Source organism: Tetranychus urticae, chromosome 1, assembly GCF_039701765.1.
Source record: "Tetranychus urticae isolate SD_2017Ah chromosome 1, NJAU_TeUrti_SD_1.0, whole genome shotgun sequence".
Lineage (NCBI taxonomy): Eukaryota > Metazoa > Arthropoda > Arachnida > Trombidiformes > Tetranychidae > Tetranychus > Tetranychus urticae.
The window spans coordinates 26396097-26412721 of record NC_142958.1 but is presented as its reverse complement, the minus strand read 5'-3'; the positions used below and the strand labels follow the sequence as shown (position 1 = coordinate 26412721).

General features: G+C 29.5%; 1 protein-coding gene across 1 annotated transcript in view; it reads left to right on the top strand.

The window, feature by feature from the left end:
- The window catches only part of LOC107364468 (uncharacterized), a 48546-nt gene that overhangs the window by 12269 nt on the left and 19652 nt on the right, over positions 1 to 16625 (top strand). The window contains exon 5 of the mRNA XM_015931816.3: positions 14996 to 15041. Coding sequence (XP_015787302.1) covers positions 14996 to 15041 — 46 coding nt within the window. The remainder of the gene's footprint in view (positions 1 to 14995; positions 15042 to 16625) is intronic.

Genomic DNA, 16625 nt, shown 5'->3' with positions numbered 1-16625 from the left:
ACCTGAAAAAGGTCAACATCTAAGCCGATTTGGACAATGTTGAATGTTTCATCTATCAATTTAACCCAAAAGGATATTTTCTGGTAAATAAAGGTTAAGGTGCAATATGACCAATAAAGCTTGTTTTGGCTCAAAAAATTGGAAATGACTTTTAGCACTGAGCTTTCTTATATCATTGTCTTTCAATTATTCTTGGAATTTTCAATTCATCAACAATTTACTATTTAACATGGAATGAGTTGTGAGTAAATTTTGTTTCAGTTTCACAGAAAGTTAAGGATATCTTTTCAATTTTACCTAACTTTACATTTATCATACTTTGTATTTCGAGGTTTCAGCCGATTTAGATTAAGTTCCGATAACTGTTTTTAATAAATAATTTATATTGAGTCAAAGCTGATTCTATTAAATATTTTCATGTGAATAACTTTTGTATTGAAATAATTTTATCCAAACTGATATAAACGTTTAACAAAAAAAAAATGATTTTTAATTGCGTTAAACTGCGGTCAAAGTGAAGAATGACCTTAATGATAACGATTCTCCAATAATAAGACACTTGATCATTTTCCTTATTGGACAAAGTATCAAAATTTTTGGTACAAAAAAAGCTTAAAACTAAGGGTCGTACTGAGAAAAGCACCTTGAGAAATGTTCCTATGAAATGAAATGAAGTTTCAATTTTACCCAAATTTCTTTACATTTTCAGCATCTCTAAGAAAAGGACAGTTTCAACTTGCAACCGAGCAGACAAAAAAATTTTCAGTCTAATCTCGCAGATCGATTAAACGTAGATTCATCAAAATCACAACTTATTCCAACTTGAATGAGATGTGATTAGAGCGAGCGAATTAATAGCTATTGTTGATATTTTGAACAAGCGTTTATGATGAGTGGCCATGAGCTTAGTTGTGCTTGAAATTATCGAAAATCAAACCAGAATTAAATGAAATTATTTCCATTTTAATTCTGGTTTGATTTTCGATGAAAGATCAATTGAATAAAGGTTTGCAATTGATTGGACTAACCAAAGGTTTAGAAATGTCTAAGTCTCAAAAATGCAAAATTTGATTGAAATGTAAAGCAAAATTGTATCGATTGAGTTTGACTTTGGTTGACAAGAGATGAACCCAGTCCAGTGAAAATAAAAGTCTTGACATTTTATGTGAACACCTGAAATAGTGAGTTACACCTAAATTGATTTACCCTAAGACTTGCTTTATATCTATGAATCTTGTGTTTTGGGTTCAATGTTTTGGTTCAACATTATCGAGTTTAATGAATTTTCTTTTTTCTTTTTTTCTTGTTTAAACTGTTAATTTAACAATTTTGATACCTGTTAATTGTCTACACAAATAATTTAATTTTTCATGATTACCAGTTTTCATGATATCAAGTGAAAGTGTTCATGTTTTCCTTTCAGTTTCATTCTTGACTTTGTGCTGTTTTCTTGTTGACTTTCTCTTACCTTCCTGCCGTCTCCATCATCATGTCAATGTTTTCATTGCTCCGTCAAGTCTCAATTAAACAATCTTCAAAAATTGTGTGTGTGGGTTGTTTATCATCATCATCATCATTCTCATCATCAACAACAAAATACTCTGAAGATAAAGGGGAAAATGTTGAGAGATGAATGATGTTGGAAGCTGGCGAGTGTAGAAACCACGCAAATGATTCATGTCGATCTGTCATGATGACTAGATGACTGTCTTCATCACCAAACTGATTATTCAAATGATGATCAACAACAACAACAACAACAAGCAATCTTTCAAAAGTCTCAGCCTTTCAATCATTTCTTTGAACACAAAAAATAATTTCCAATCGTGATTATTTTAATTATTGGATCAACAGCATCAACAGCAAATGTTTCAAACCCAAAACCAATAGGACATAACATGAGATTAAAATCAGGAAATATCAATATCAATTATTGCCTTGGACTGTATCATGTTATTAATAATTACCATTAATTGACATCAACTGTTGATACAGATCACTGGCAATCAATAAACCAATACATTTCCATCTGATTTAACCTCAAGTTGACCCAATAGTCCAAACTGTAACAGTCCAATGAACCATTTTTCAATATTTTTTCCTAAAAATTGACAATTTCCATCTTACAATCAAACCAAAATTGTGTCAGAAACCCAAAATAAAACCAATTGACCGAAAGACCAGAATTGTTTAAAAAATTGAAACCAATTGAAACATTAAACCAGCTTTCTGGTTTATCCTGAAAAGATCCTTGAAGCTTGTTATTCAATATTTTAATTACACTTGAAACAATAATTCACCTTTTTTGAATAATAATCAAGTCTAATGATAATTAAAATGTAAGCAGCAAAAGGCACCTAATTGTTGAAAGTTACCCTTCAATTTTGTACGTTTAAAAAAATGGTTAACACTTTCATTGTTAACCAAACCAGTTGACATTGATTAAATCCTCCGCTGGTTAAAGACTATTTACTAATTTAGTTTAGCCTAATTTGTCAATTAATTAACTGTTTCATGATTAGCTGAAAGTGATCCGTCAATGGATAGCAATAAAACCAATCAATGTATCAATAAAGTTGATAAACCAACCTTTAACCTGAAAACGTTATATTTTTACGCGGCTGCAATTTAAATGTAAATTTTTGCTTCACGGAAACGTTGATAACAATTTATTAAAATAATTAAATTGAACTCCGGATGTTTTGTTGCTGGTTGACCATTAAATTGTAACAATTTGTTGATGAAAAGTGTTGAAGAGAGACATTCATTTAAATGTGGAAAGGTTGAGGAGAAAACAAAAAAAAAAGGTTAACATTAAGGTTACAATATCTTCACCATTATCCTCATTATCATCATTATTAACATCAAACATCATTTCCATTATTTTAATTTCAAGACTTTTATTAAATGGTGTCAATTGAGTGTTAAATTGTTGGTTAACTAAATTGCAATCAAATCTTGTATCCATATATGAAGTTGAAACAATCAATGATTTTGATCTTGAAATGTTTCCCAAAGTGAAGCTTCTCATTTTCACCTTTACAACCAATTAACTAATCACAGTTTTTTTCACCCAAAAATACAGACAAATTACAGAAATAAAGGTTTAATTAGCAAATCAATTAAGTGTTTAATAAATTAAGTGTTAAACAACAACAAAAATCGGAAGCTTTTCTCAATATTTCAAGGAGTGTCCAGTGCTTTTATATTGTTATTCATGTTAATCAATGGCCAAGTATTACATTTTTGTCTCTCATTAGTTTAACCCAATTATTTTAAATAAGGTAAACATTTATAGCAAATTATTGTTTCCATTAGTTGATCATTCCTTAATGATAACCATTTGTTCATTGAAAAGCTTTAATGATAATCTTCCATCAACACGTTCAACATTGATTTAGGATTTGAATATTTAATGAAAATACCCAAAAAATGAAGAGATTAAACCTTTTAGACTTGATTCTGGTTAAATGAGGAAAATTGAATTTGTTAATATGAGGATAACCATGATTTTTTGGGTTCCAAAACAAAGGTTAGGTTTTGGGTTAAAGATGAGTCGCTTTCTGTTTTTGTAAACATGATTAACTTGATTGTAACTCAATTGTAAATCATGTTTACCAGCAACTTGTTGTTCAATGTTGAACAATATTTACCAACATTAATGGCAACCTCGGTGATGAATTAACTCAACAATCAGGTCAAGCAATGGCCAAGTCTACACAATTAACAATCAATATTAACCTTCTTCCCTTTGATGAGATGAAATCATCAAAAAAAATGATCATTTTTTAGCACCAAAACAAATCATTTTATCCTTTTTTTTGTTCAATCACTTACAATTAACTCATGAATGAACATTAAAAGGTAAAAAAATGAATACAAAAAACAGTAAATTTCCTTCTATTCACCTTTAATCAGTTAATAAAACGTTAAATTGTAAGCTTGAACATTAATAAATGCAGTGATAATCAAAGTTGATATTTAGTCTTATAAAGAGTAGACTAGCTTTACATAATAAATGTAGTCGCACTGAGTCTTGAAGCAAAATTAATTGCTAGGAAAAGGCAGAGTAACTACTAATAATTACTCGACTAATTAAACTCAATTTTCACCTTTACATGCAAATTAAAAGCTGATTTCAAATGGTAACACAGAGAAGGAATGTGAATCCTGAAAATTTTTAAATGTTTAAATATTATCCATAAGAAGGTCTGACCTTGTCTTATATCATTATGAAAACCTTTTTGCCATTTCATGTCCAAATGAGAAACGACTTAACGTTCAGTTGTTTCATTATCATATTAAATCAATTTTCATGCTAATTTTGCCTTATTTTTCAAACGGAAAAACGTTTACTTATAATTGAAAGTTATCTGTTGAGCTGAAAAACAAAAGTGAAAAGGTAAATCAATTGACTGTTGGTCTTTGAAAGGACTGAAAATCGACTAAACGCAAAGCTTGTCAAGTCAAAGTCAGGTTTACAAATTTAAATTTGGATTCTGTAATAATTTCACAAACCAAAGAAACGAAGAAATTCATTGAACTCCCAGAATTCAATGAATAGCTTTAATTTGCTTCTGTTTATGATACAATGTTCAAATTCAAGTTTATCCGATTGATTAGCTGAAGTGACTTTGAATTGATTCTTAAATTCTGATGTGAAATTTAAACTGATTTCAAGTTGATTTCTAATTAGCTTTACATTTTACTCCAATAATGGGCATTATTGTTGAAATTGTCATTCACAGCGATTTGCAATCAGCCAGTGAAACCTTATTGTATTGGGTTAATCATAGTTGTAGGTATCAATAATGACAATAACCCTGACCAATTGACAACAAGCGTAATACTGATGTAATTGTAGACTTGATGAGAGGTTAACAACGTAACCATGAACAAAGTGTACAGTTCATTGTGTGCAACAATACAATTGAAACAATGTTGATTGCGATTGTCAAAAAAACGAGGAACTTGCAATCTAAAATTTTCATGAAAACAAAAGTCAACATTCAATTTAGTCGCAATATTATGATATTAAATTTTATTTTTACCTCTAGATTAACGTTAATAGACATATCAACATTATTAACAGAGGCAGAAAAATGAATGAATTGAAGGGAAAAGAAGGAAGAAATGAAATGAAAAGCTAACAATACAAATTGCAATGGAAACCTTCAAAAAAAAATTTAATCGTAACTAAAGGTAGACTTACTGTACGAAACATATTAATGGTTAACCTTGTTGTTGGAATTAGAGTTTATTATTGTATTAAATTTACTTTCATCTGATTACAACGTTGATCACACAATTTAATACCTTTTCATCTTTAGGTTTTGGATAAGCTTGAGGCTTGAAATTGCTGTTGATATTATTATTATCATTCATTATTATTGACTTGATTTCAGTGTGTGTGTGTGTTTGCTGTGTGAGTGTTGAGGATTCTGGTTGACCGTGAATTGGTTAAATTGCGCTTCTGTTAATGAGATGGAAGAGATGAAGAGAAAAGTTATGATGAAGATGATGATGTTGATGAGCAACGATGAAACTGGTTCTTGAAGCTCACTTAAGTCTGTCATCATCTGTATCGATTAACCTTGAAATAATCGTCAAGTTTGAAACAAAATATTTTCAAGGGTAAAGTAAAAGTGAGAGAAAAAAAAATTCGATTAAAATTATTCCATGAGTTTAATAATGATGATGATGAAAATAATATGTAATGGCAAAGCATTTCTTATCCAAATAACACAAAATTCAGTTCAAGACATGAACAAATTTGACTCCAATTAAATGATGGCAACATGTTCAACAGCAATTAATCTTACCTTTAATCACACACTTTGTTCAATTTTGCTGTAGATTTAAAGATTACCCAAAAAATTTGCTTCCAACGAGGCAATAATTCACAATTGAAGATGATATTGATTTGTTATCAACTTTACCTGATCAAAGGGTTTACATTTTAACCTCAACATTTGACCATTTTAATGATTACTTTCAATATACGGAAGCTGGTCATGATTAACACTTTCATTTGAATTTACCATTTTTAATGATCAGCTTAATCCAATAATGACTGACCTTAAAAATTAGTGATTAGTCTTGAGGTGATAATTTACGCTTTAGTATTGTGACAAAAGGTCATTCAAGGGTTACCAGTTTAATCAACTCAACCTTTGTATTTAAATCTATTATTTGACAAGGGAAGGCAGAAAAATAAGTTCAAGATTGACCAAATGATAAAAAATAGCATAAAGAAAAGGTTAAAAAACTGGAAAACGAGAAACATTATCCTGCAAAAATCTGGTATTCATCATTTACCTTCATTATTTTACCTCATTATCTTAACCTTAGCTTTATCTCTATGAACTTTCTCCTACTCAGAATAGAGTCAATGAATTTTGGTAGATCATAACCATTATCATCTTGAGCCACATCGCCACATCAACTCTTGATGACAAATTGTCCAGGGTTGTAACTGTTGCTCTTCAAGATGAATTACAATGAAAGATGATCGGATAAAAGGCAACCCAAAAATGGTGATAATAAATCACGTTAACAACAAAATTTTAATTGAAAAAAAGTAGAAGCGAAAGAAAAGGGTTTGTTTCTTTTTACCATGAAATCTGTAGATTCCAATTGAGTTAGACAAAGTTTTGGCTTTCAAATTCAAGGTATATTTGAATGATTACCATGTCATTTTTGAAAAGTAAAAAGCACAGGGAAAGAAGAAGAAAAGGAACAAGAATGAATCAAGAGAAACATGAATCCTCTTCTTATGGTTATCAATGTTACCCTCTTGTAACAAGCCAATATTTGAGGTAATGTTTTCAAAGAAAAGCTCATTTTCAATTCTTGCTTGTATAATTGAACTTGACATGCAAATCAACTAGACAAAAAAGTAATCTTTGAAAAGCCTTGTTTCACTCGATTATCATTTCAAGCTAGTTTCTCTATTCCACCAACAATCGATTCAAACGAACCAGAATTATCCTTCGCCTTCCAATCCTCATTTACCAATTCATCTTGCCTTTTTAATTACAATTGTGAGGCCTTTCGGTTTATTAATGGGTTAAAGGCTTTACCATTTCAACTTACAATTAAAGTTGCCCTTTGATTCAACTGAAAAGTGAAGTTGAACAATTTATTAAATTATTTCCTATCACATGAGGCAAATGATGGAATACATTGGAATGTAAATTTTGAAGCAAATTTTACGGTTACCTTCTTGTGATTGACTGACCTTTCCCTCATTATTAATACCCTTTTGGTACTTCTGGTACCTTTGGTGTTTCCATGTTCATTATCATTCAGTAAACAGAGTTAATGATTATTCCAACAATTTTATTGCTTTATTTATCTTTAAATTTACCTTTGATAATGTTTACCCTTTACTTGCTTTTCATTAGCTTTTATAATTCATTGCTCATACATTGCTCATTTAATATTTTCATCTCATCTCTATCATCTTAATTGTTTCTCTTATTGTTCATCCCATAATTTGTGGTCATTATGGTAAATTGAACTTTATTCATAATGGTGAACCTTTGATTTGTATATAAACTAATCACTAATTGTTCATTTACAAGCTTGGCTTCTTGGTTAGTTATTAGCTTTTGCTTTATACCGTTGCAATAAATGCTGTGTATCCACATTTTATACGCTAATTTGTATAATTTAACATATTTAACTTGATTGTGGTTAACATTTTTCTTGTGAGAGATTCACTAATTCATTGGTTTCCTTGACTCTCATTATCATCAGATTCACATGCATTTCTTATTTCCTCAATTTTATTAATACCAATCTTCAACTGCCTCGCATCAATTAAATTTACTAATTGTTATCACTCATACAACATTGTAATCTATTAATTATCAATGCAATTAGAAACTAGTTTCAAGCTCAATTGCATATTACACCAACTATTGGCAGTTGCAAATACAAAGTGTTTACCCGATTCTTAATAATCAAAGGTTCATTTCAACAACATTTTGTCGCCCTTTTTGGGCCTAACTAATGTGTCTTTTTTTCATTCCTTGTTCATGATCAATGTTAAACAATCTTTTGGAAAGGATAATTAAGAAAAATGCTTTCTTTTTTTGCTCTTTTCAAATTGAAATTTTTCACTCCTTTGCTAACCTTTCATTTAGTATGTCATTAGCTTTAGGCTAAAGGGTTTTTGCATAGATAATGACGGAATGATGAGAATGATGATGGTGATGACATTCCTAAGTGTTCACTTAATGTTCCTTTTCTGGTTGATTGTTGCTTGGCTTTAAATCGCCTGCAAAACAAAGGAAAGATTGAAATCTGTCGGTAACATTGAACATAAAGTTTACCTTCAAAATGATCACAATTAATCTCATTGTTGGACTTTTTTCTGCGCCTTAATAGCCTTTTATTACATTTTCATTTCTACAATTTTGTCATTCCTATGTCAAAATATTTCCCCAATCATTACAATCATTCAAGTACAATTACCAAAGTCATTCAACTTGACCAATAAATTGATGCTCTTGAGGTTAACTTAACAATTACTCGTTAAAACAACGTTTTCTAGTTCATTATAAAGACATATTTATATTTCATGAATCGCTAATATTCTTGATAATCACCAAAAATGAACATTTCTCAAGAATCTAAAAAACATTCAGAAAATTTGGTTAAAATTGTTGGATGTTTCGATTACCAGATAATAGAGGGCGCCATCAACGCCGTCTTTTCTTAAAGATTTATTTTTTGGTTAATTTGACTTTTGATTTTCAATTATAATTACAGTTGAATCTACATTCAAATGGTTGTTTATTTAACTGATTGCAATATAGTTTCTCTTTAATCATTGATTAACTTAGCAAATATTAGTAATGATTATTTAAATTAATGATCAAGTTGATCATTTTCAAGTGACGCTCAAGGGTTCAACTTGATTAAATCATATTTTTGTTTTTGTTGATAAATGAATTTAATAAGGAAGTTAACCAGAGTTTGTCCAATTTTAAATAATGTCAATGATTATTTTCAATCAGTAAAATCATGTTGACCATCAATTGGAAAATTGAAAGATACAAATGATAGCTTTGATTATGAATCTTTTCAATCAACAATTTTGTATGCAGAGTCAAATGATTTGCATGTTAATTTGATTAGGAATCCGTCTGTAAATAATGAGACATTTTCACAGACACTTAATTATCGTTTTAACCATTAGTGATCATTTAACCAAATTTCAAGTCTTGTAACCTTCATTTGACTAAACATTCAACAATTTGACCCGTTAACTTGACAATTGATTTGACAATCTTTCACTGATTAATGTCATTCAAATTGAAAAGCAAACCATTAAACATAAATTGTTGATTGTTGATTGACAACAAATTGAATCGATGAAACAAAGTAAACATTGATCATTGAATGCAAGTGAAGAGTTTATTGAATTGTTAGTGATTTACGTTGTTAATAAATCTTTCAAACACAATTGCATTTTGCCTGTCAATGATTGCTATTAGTTAATTTCAACAGTTTATTTATTTATTGGAAACAAAAATGGGTAAATATTAAGTGTTATAATCAACAATTAATAACAGCTTTATGAGTGTAAACACACTTTATTCACACTCGCTCAATGATATAAACCTTTACGGGAATTTCAATTTTTCTTGTTCATTTTTTGATAATTCAATTAACCAGAGGCGAAACAATTAACCATTTCAATATCAAGTAAATTTGCTTGAAACAAAATGATAACATAATCAATCAAATTAACAAATAAACATAAAAAAGAGGTTAATGTTCAATACAAGCCATGATTATTAGCTTTGTATTGGCTTCTTTATCATCTCTCTGGTTTTAGTGTATTATTATGACTTTTAATTGTTACCAAAGCTGTGAAAAATTTGGTAAAACCAATATTCAGCTGAATTATAATTAAAATATAATCATAACATGAGATTTCAGGTTAAATGTGACCAAAATAATTTAAACCCAAATGTGTGATTATCTGATGCTCAGAATTTTTCTTTCTAAATCATCAACTTTTCCAATTGTATTCAACCTTTGGCTGGTTAGTTGAATACATATTTTGTATTTGCTGTGCAATTGTTTATTATTGGGAAAACAAATTGTTTCAGCTTGTTAAATAGGTTCTATTGATTTACTGTGTTTGATTGATCAAATGAGTGTCTTCAGATTGTTCAAAATTTTGACTCCATTTTCTAGCGCTAATAGACATTGAATTGCCCTCAATTGCCCTGATTAATCTTACTTGTCTTAACTGTACACAGAATTTCAGTCATTTCCATGGTATAGCCGATTATTAGCTCTTAAGACTTACTTGTTAGTCTTTGTAAAATAATAAGACTTGACCATCGAAATCATTTTCCTGACAAATTTAGCCTGCATTACAATCGAGTGAACAATCAAACCTTTTTTTGTGCAACTCAATGTCTCCATATCAAGTGAATTGATAATCTTGAGAATTCCCGCTAAATTGGTTTTGCATCGATATTTGATAATCATTATTATTTCATTGATTTGATCAGAATTTCCTTCCGTAATAAATCAAAATAAAATGTTTTTCAAATTATCATAATCTTACTAAATCATCTTTGAACACAAAAAACAGACTTTGATGTTACAAGTTAAGGCAAACATTTCATTAACTCCAAATATCCAATATTCAGCAAAAGCAATTCAATTTTTTCAGATTTTATTGAAGCTTAAAAAGGTGAACAGATTAGCAAAGTTTGAGATTAAAAGAAGCTATTAAATCAACTGATTTCACAAGTAAATTGACCTTAATCAATTGATTCTGATAAACCTTTTTCTGAAAGCGACATCAATTGATTCCTAATCTTCAGCTTGAATTACAACTGAAACAATGAAAACGATTCCCTTTTGTTGAAAAAAATAACCATTTATGAGCAACTTATCTATTCATATTAATCATCTTCAATCATGAAAATACTTTTTTTGCTCAGTTTTTGCCACTTTTTCAGGCTCAATTTTTTTCCTTACTAAACTTGCCTCAGGTTAAGCGTTAAGTGACTAATAACCAATTGATTAACGTGAAGCCATTTGATTATTATCAAAACTATTGCAAAGCTGTTGTTTAATCAAATTGAACTTTCTTCACAATTAAAAAAGCAAAATGTAAATTGCACTTTGAGCACACATACAAAACTCATTGACTACTTGGACTGATTATAATAATTAATGAGTTACTCTTGTTTTTGGGGTAAAAATGAAGCGTGATTAACCAATATTGTTTCATAAATAATTGCAATTTGGTTGCAAGTTAACAAATTGTTAGCTAATAAATAATACAAATAAATTAAGCTGTTAACCCGATCCTCGAGTAAAGGGCAAGACAATGTTGTTTTAATCATATTTGGTCAAGTTTTACATTAGCAGATGCAATACAAACCAGAAAAAAACATTGAACCAGAAAAGATGAACAATTAATTGTACCTTTTCTACCCATTTAGTAACACAAATAAATCATTTAATTAACTGTGATTTTAATCGGCTTTTAGTTCATCATCATCATCATTATCACCATCAGTTAATTAACATTGATAACTCAATTTTTACATTATAATTTGGATAAAACTGATACTGAGAAGAAACAAAAATTGTAATAAAACCATTCAAATTAACCATTTATTCATACAAATTAACATTGTTAACATTATTTAGATCAAAGCAAGTATTGGAAACATTAAGATGTTCATGACTAAATTACAATCAATAGTTGAAGCTATTGACATTCACTGTGACTCTTCTTGTGATTAACCCAATTTAATTGTTCTCATTTGATTAAGGTTTACTCATTAAAATTAGCTTCTCATTGATCTAACTTAAATTGTGATCATTTAGCTTGCATCTTTTAACCAACAATCAATAGGTTTGGCTTTTCTAGTTTTAATCAATTTACTTTCGTCAGGATAAATCAACCTTAAAAAGTGTCCATCATTTGGATTATTGAATGTTGCTTTTGATGATTTAGTTCAACAATTTATTCTCATTGCTATTTATGAATTGAAGCTAAATTGTAACTTTTAAGGTAATTAAAAGTGTCCCAATCTTGAGAATGTTTAATGTTAATTAGTTAAATTGTTTCATTTCTGATTCTACTTAAGCCTAATCTTTGACTTTTCAATGAAATTACTTTTGATTCACTTTACTATCAAAATGATTAATCTTTCCATTTGATTCAGTTTCAAGTTTAATCATAATCAAATACACATCTTACAACTTTAATTAGCAGATAATCAACAGGCAAAAAGTGGTTAACTTTTGACTTGATTCCTTAATCATTTCAATTGGACGATGAAACCCAAAAATGAAGTGAAAAAAAGTTGAACAATTTACAGTCAAAACCTTTAACATATTTGAATCAATTGAGATTCAGTTTAATGAAAAAGTCAAAAGTCATACAATAATCAAAGAGTGAAAACAATTTAAAGGTAAATTGAATCAAATTGAGTAAATTTTCAATCTTGAGTTTCATTTAAACATTAAACATGTCAGTAAACTCATCTTGACACTTCTTGAAATTCATTGTTAAAATTGGAACAAAATTTCAAAGTCAATTACCTAAATCAGTTCATCTCTCAGTGATGAAACCTGATTAACGCCAACGTTATTTGTCACTGAAATGAAAGTTTGAGACTTTTTCAGATGAATTGACATTTAATTTGCTTATAAGATTACCTTGACTTAACCTTTTAATTTAAGCGTAATAATTTAACCACTTAACCAGTAAACCTCAGTAACTCATTGGGATGAAAAAGTCGCATCTTCCACAATTTTCAGGTCAACCTTTAATAGCAATTATTAGCATCAAAACACTGAATCATAAGTTAAAAAATATGTATTTTGACAGGTTTTAACCTTTTTTTGCACACTTTGGCTAATCCAACATGATCCATTAGCAATAATAATAATCTGCTTTTTAGGCTGAAAAATAAAAATGTTTGTTGATACTTTTCAATGATTAACTCTATTGACTTTAATCATCTTTAAACCACCGCAAAGACTAACCCAACAATTTAGAAATGGTTTCAAAATGTTAATGTAAACCCATCAAACAACAGTAAATCTCAGCAATTTGGTAAACTCTAATCATTTCATCTGCTCTTAATAAGTGAATTAACAGTAAGAGTTGAACATCATTTGTTCACAAAAAAAGATGAAAATGAAATATTTCATGGTAACCTGAAAACATTAAAAAAAGGTAAAGAAAACAATTTACCAAAAGTAGATAAAATGACTTCATTTGATTGTTAAAGAGGTTTAATGGTCAAGCAAAAAGGAGTTTCCCTCTTGATTATTAAGCCATTTAAAAAATGTGTAACAAGCAAAAAAAGAAGAACAATTTTCATCTTTTTTGGCACTAAAATGGGCTTTGTTTTAGTAAAGGGTTCAACAATGTTGAACTATTTAAATGAGTCCAAACTCTGTTTTGGCCCACCTTTAACATATAAACCCTTGTCCAGTCCTATTGGCCCAGTATTTTGGATAATAATTTTTTCCCATTTTAAAAGCATTTTTATGTGAACAAACAAAAAGCTTAAAATGTGAAATAAAAAGTTTAACAAAATGGAAAAGTTAACTTGATTGATTTGCAATGAAACCTGTAATAATCAGCCAGATGATGATGATGCTAATGATGTTTGGTGCTGTAAAGAGTTACAAGAGCGGTTTACCTGATATGACAAGTTTCATGATAAGATTGATTCTTGGAATGAGTTTGATTCGCTTTCTAACATTTCTTGCTGTAAGGTGAAGATGAAGCTCATTTTTTTGGTAATTTTTATCAATTCTTGTGTTTATTTTTCTCTCTTTCTTTCTCTCTCTCTCTCTCTCTCTCTTCATGATGGGCCATTTTTCGGCCCACTAAGCCCATTCATGAAGAAGATGTGATTATGAAGATGGATTTTTCTTCTGACCATAAAAAAAGGTGTAATAATACATCATGAAATGAATCATTTGAAGAGCATTTCTCCAAATGTCTCTTCTCAAGGGTAAAGGGTAATCTCAATCTATATCTAAATCACTTAAGATTAAACATGAGTAATTAATCTGTTCTTTTAATGAACATCATTTTCATTTCTGTTAATCAAATATTTACTCACTTTCCATGTTGAGATGTTCAACTGAATCTTTTCTATCAAATTTGATTCACTAATACATCATCTTCATAATCATCTTTACATCGCATTGAACTTGAAAAAAAAGATTGCGAGAAGAGAAAAGATGAAATCTTTCTTCCAACTATTAATAGCTTTGGTTTAATTTAATTATCTGAGACAATTGAGATTTGATTGTTTCATCTGAACACAAAAAAACTGTAATCAACTTGGGTTATCATGTATGTCATGATATGATGATAATAGCGGCGATTAATTTAATTGAAAGAATCACTTGTAAATCCATTTTTTGTTTTTCAAAAAAAAGTTTTCTTCCCTTTCTTTTGGTTGATGAATTAACTTCTGGTTTTTTGATCTCAAGTATATTCTGGTTGTCTCATTGTTCAACATGATGAGAAATGGATGAAAAGAAAAGATGAACAAGATGATGATAAGAATGGTTATCTTTTTAGGTAACATTTACTCTGTCAAATAATAAAGGTAACCTCACCCATTAAGCCTAACATTCCCACTCTAATTGTTACAGATATTAAAATGAAGTTGCCATCAAACATTGACTGACCATTCAATGGATAATGCAAAAACTTACATTGAATAACCCAAAACCGTTGTACCCTCAAAACGATTTAAGGTCAATAATAATATCTATTGAGAGTAATAAATCCTAATTTGCTTGAAAAGGCAATTTTAATTGTTCATCAATTGTCAATCAAATCGATTGTTGCTGGTTTACCCAAAAAAAGACCAAATCTGGTTAAAGCGTTTCTGGTTTGCCAATGAAATGATAACTCAATGTTTTAATGAGAAAAGCAAATTTTAATGAAAAAACCTTTTTCTTTCAACAGATCAAAGCTATTCTAAAAGGCTGGGAAACTCACAAGATAATCAATGGTAAGTTAATTAATTGACTAATTGTTGACTTTGTTAGGCCTTAAGTATTTCAATTAAACATTTATTCACTTTCATTTTGTTTTTTTTCCTGATAACTTCATATCAATTGAGTTTATTGAACTGTTGCTTTACGGCTTGTTCAATTGTATACATTTACCTGGTTTGTAATGTGTGTTACAATAATCATTGTGAATCATTTGAATGCAAAAATGTTGAACATCAAGGAAATTGTTGAAAGCGTAACTTTTTACATTCAAATCCTTTGCTATTGCCAATTATCATTATGAATGGTGAAAGGTTTCAACAACAACAAAAACTAATTGCAATCAACAGCATCCAAATTGTGCTATTAATGTTTAAGAGTGAAAGTGATGTTGACCATTTGATGGCATCTTTTTAAGCTCAAAATAATCAGTCGAAAATTGTTACAATAATTGATCATTTCTTCTTCCTACTAGACTAATAATCGGTTCCTTATTTTACTCTTATAACATTTCAACGTATTTAAATTACAACTGTTTATCATCATTGATGAAACATGATTTTTTGATGACCAGAAACGGTTAACATCATCATTATGAGACAAATCATTTGATACCAGTTATTAGGTTGAGTAAATGACCATTTATTATCAATGCTTTATAAATAAAATATTAGAATCAAATCAAACTTTATTAAACAAAAGCAAGAAACACAGTTAGAACTGTATTTTCATGGAAACGGTTTCAGGTTTCATCAAACTCAAAATCAATAACTTACTTTGAATAAATCATTTTGAATACGAGACTTGAAGCGAAGTTGACTCGAAAATTTTGTGATTCTCTTTGAATCTTGAACTTATTAAACAAAGTTCATAAGCTCATCAGCATGAGAAAGTCTTCAAGACGGAACAGCAATTTATCGTCAGCTGCAAAAGCTATGTTACCAAGTACAGAAAGAAAAAAAGAAATGCAAAAATTGTGTAAATTAATTTGTTCAGAGTGATATTGCGATTTCTCTTCGGAAGAAGTTTCGTGAGTGCTGAATCGACGGATGCTGTATAAGAGGAGAAAAGCAAATAATCCGAAAATTGAAGCGATATTTTGTACTGTGAAGGGAAATTGCATCAGAAAGAAACTTGATTTACATGTAAAAATTTAACCTCCAAATTCAACTCGAGAAGACTTCTTTCCCTAGATGAATGAATATTTTGAAATCTCAGCAGTAAAATAAGTCCATTAGAATCAAATCGACTTTAATCATCAGAGTTGTTGGATTCAATACCGATTTGACATGAAAATTATGATGCAAAATAGTCTGTTGAATACCACCAGCGCTTCCAAGCTTTAAACTCTTTAAGAGGTCAAACTTCTTTAGTCTTTACGATTGAACTAGAAAGGACAAAAGGTCTATACAGAGATCATGTGGAGAGTCGCGATTGGCATCACTGAAACTATTAGAACCATTGAAACTGGAGATGAACTTTGACTTTTCCATTGATCAGTCAACTCTTGTTGAGATCAACTTGAGTTAGCAAAATTTTCATTCATAAAGCAATCTAGTTAATTAGCAGTTTCAAGGAGTCTCACATAGTCAGACATAAAA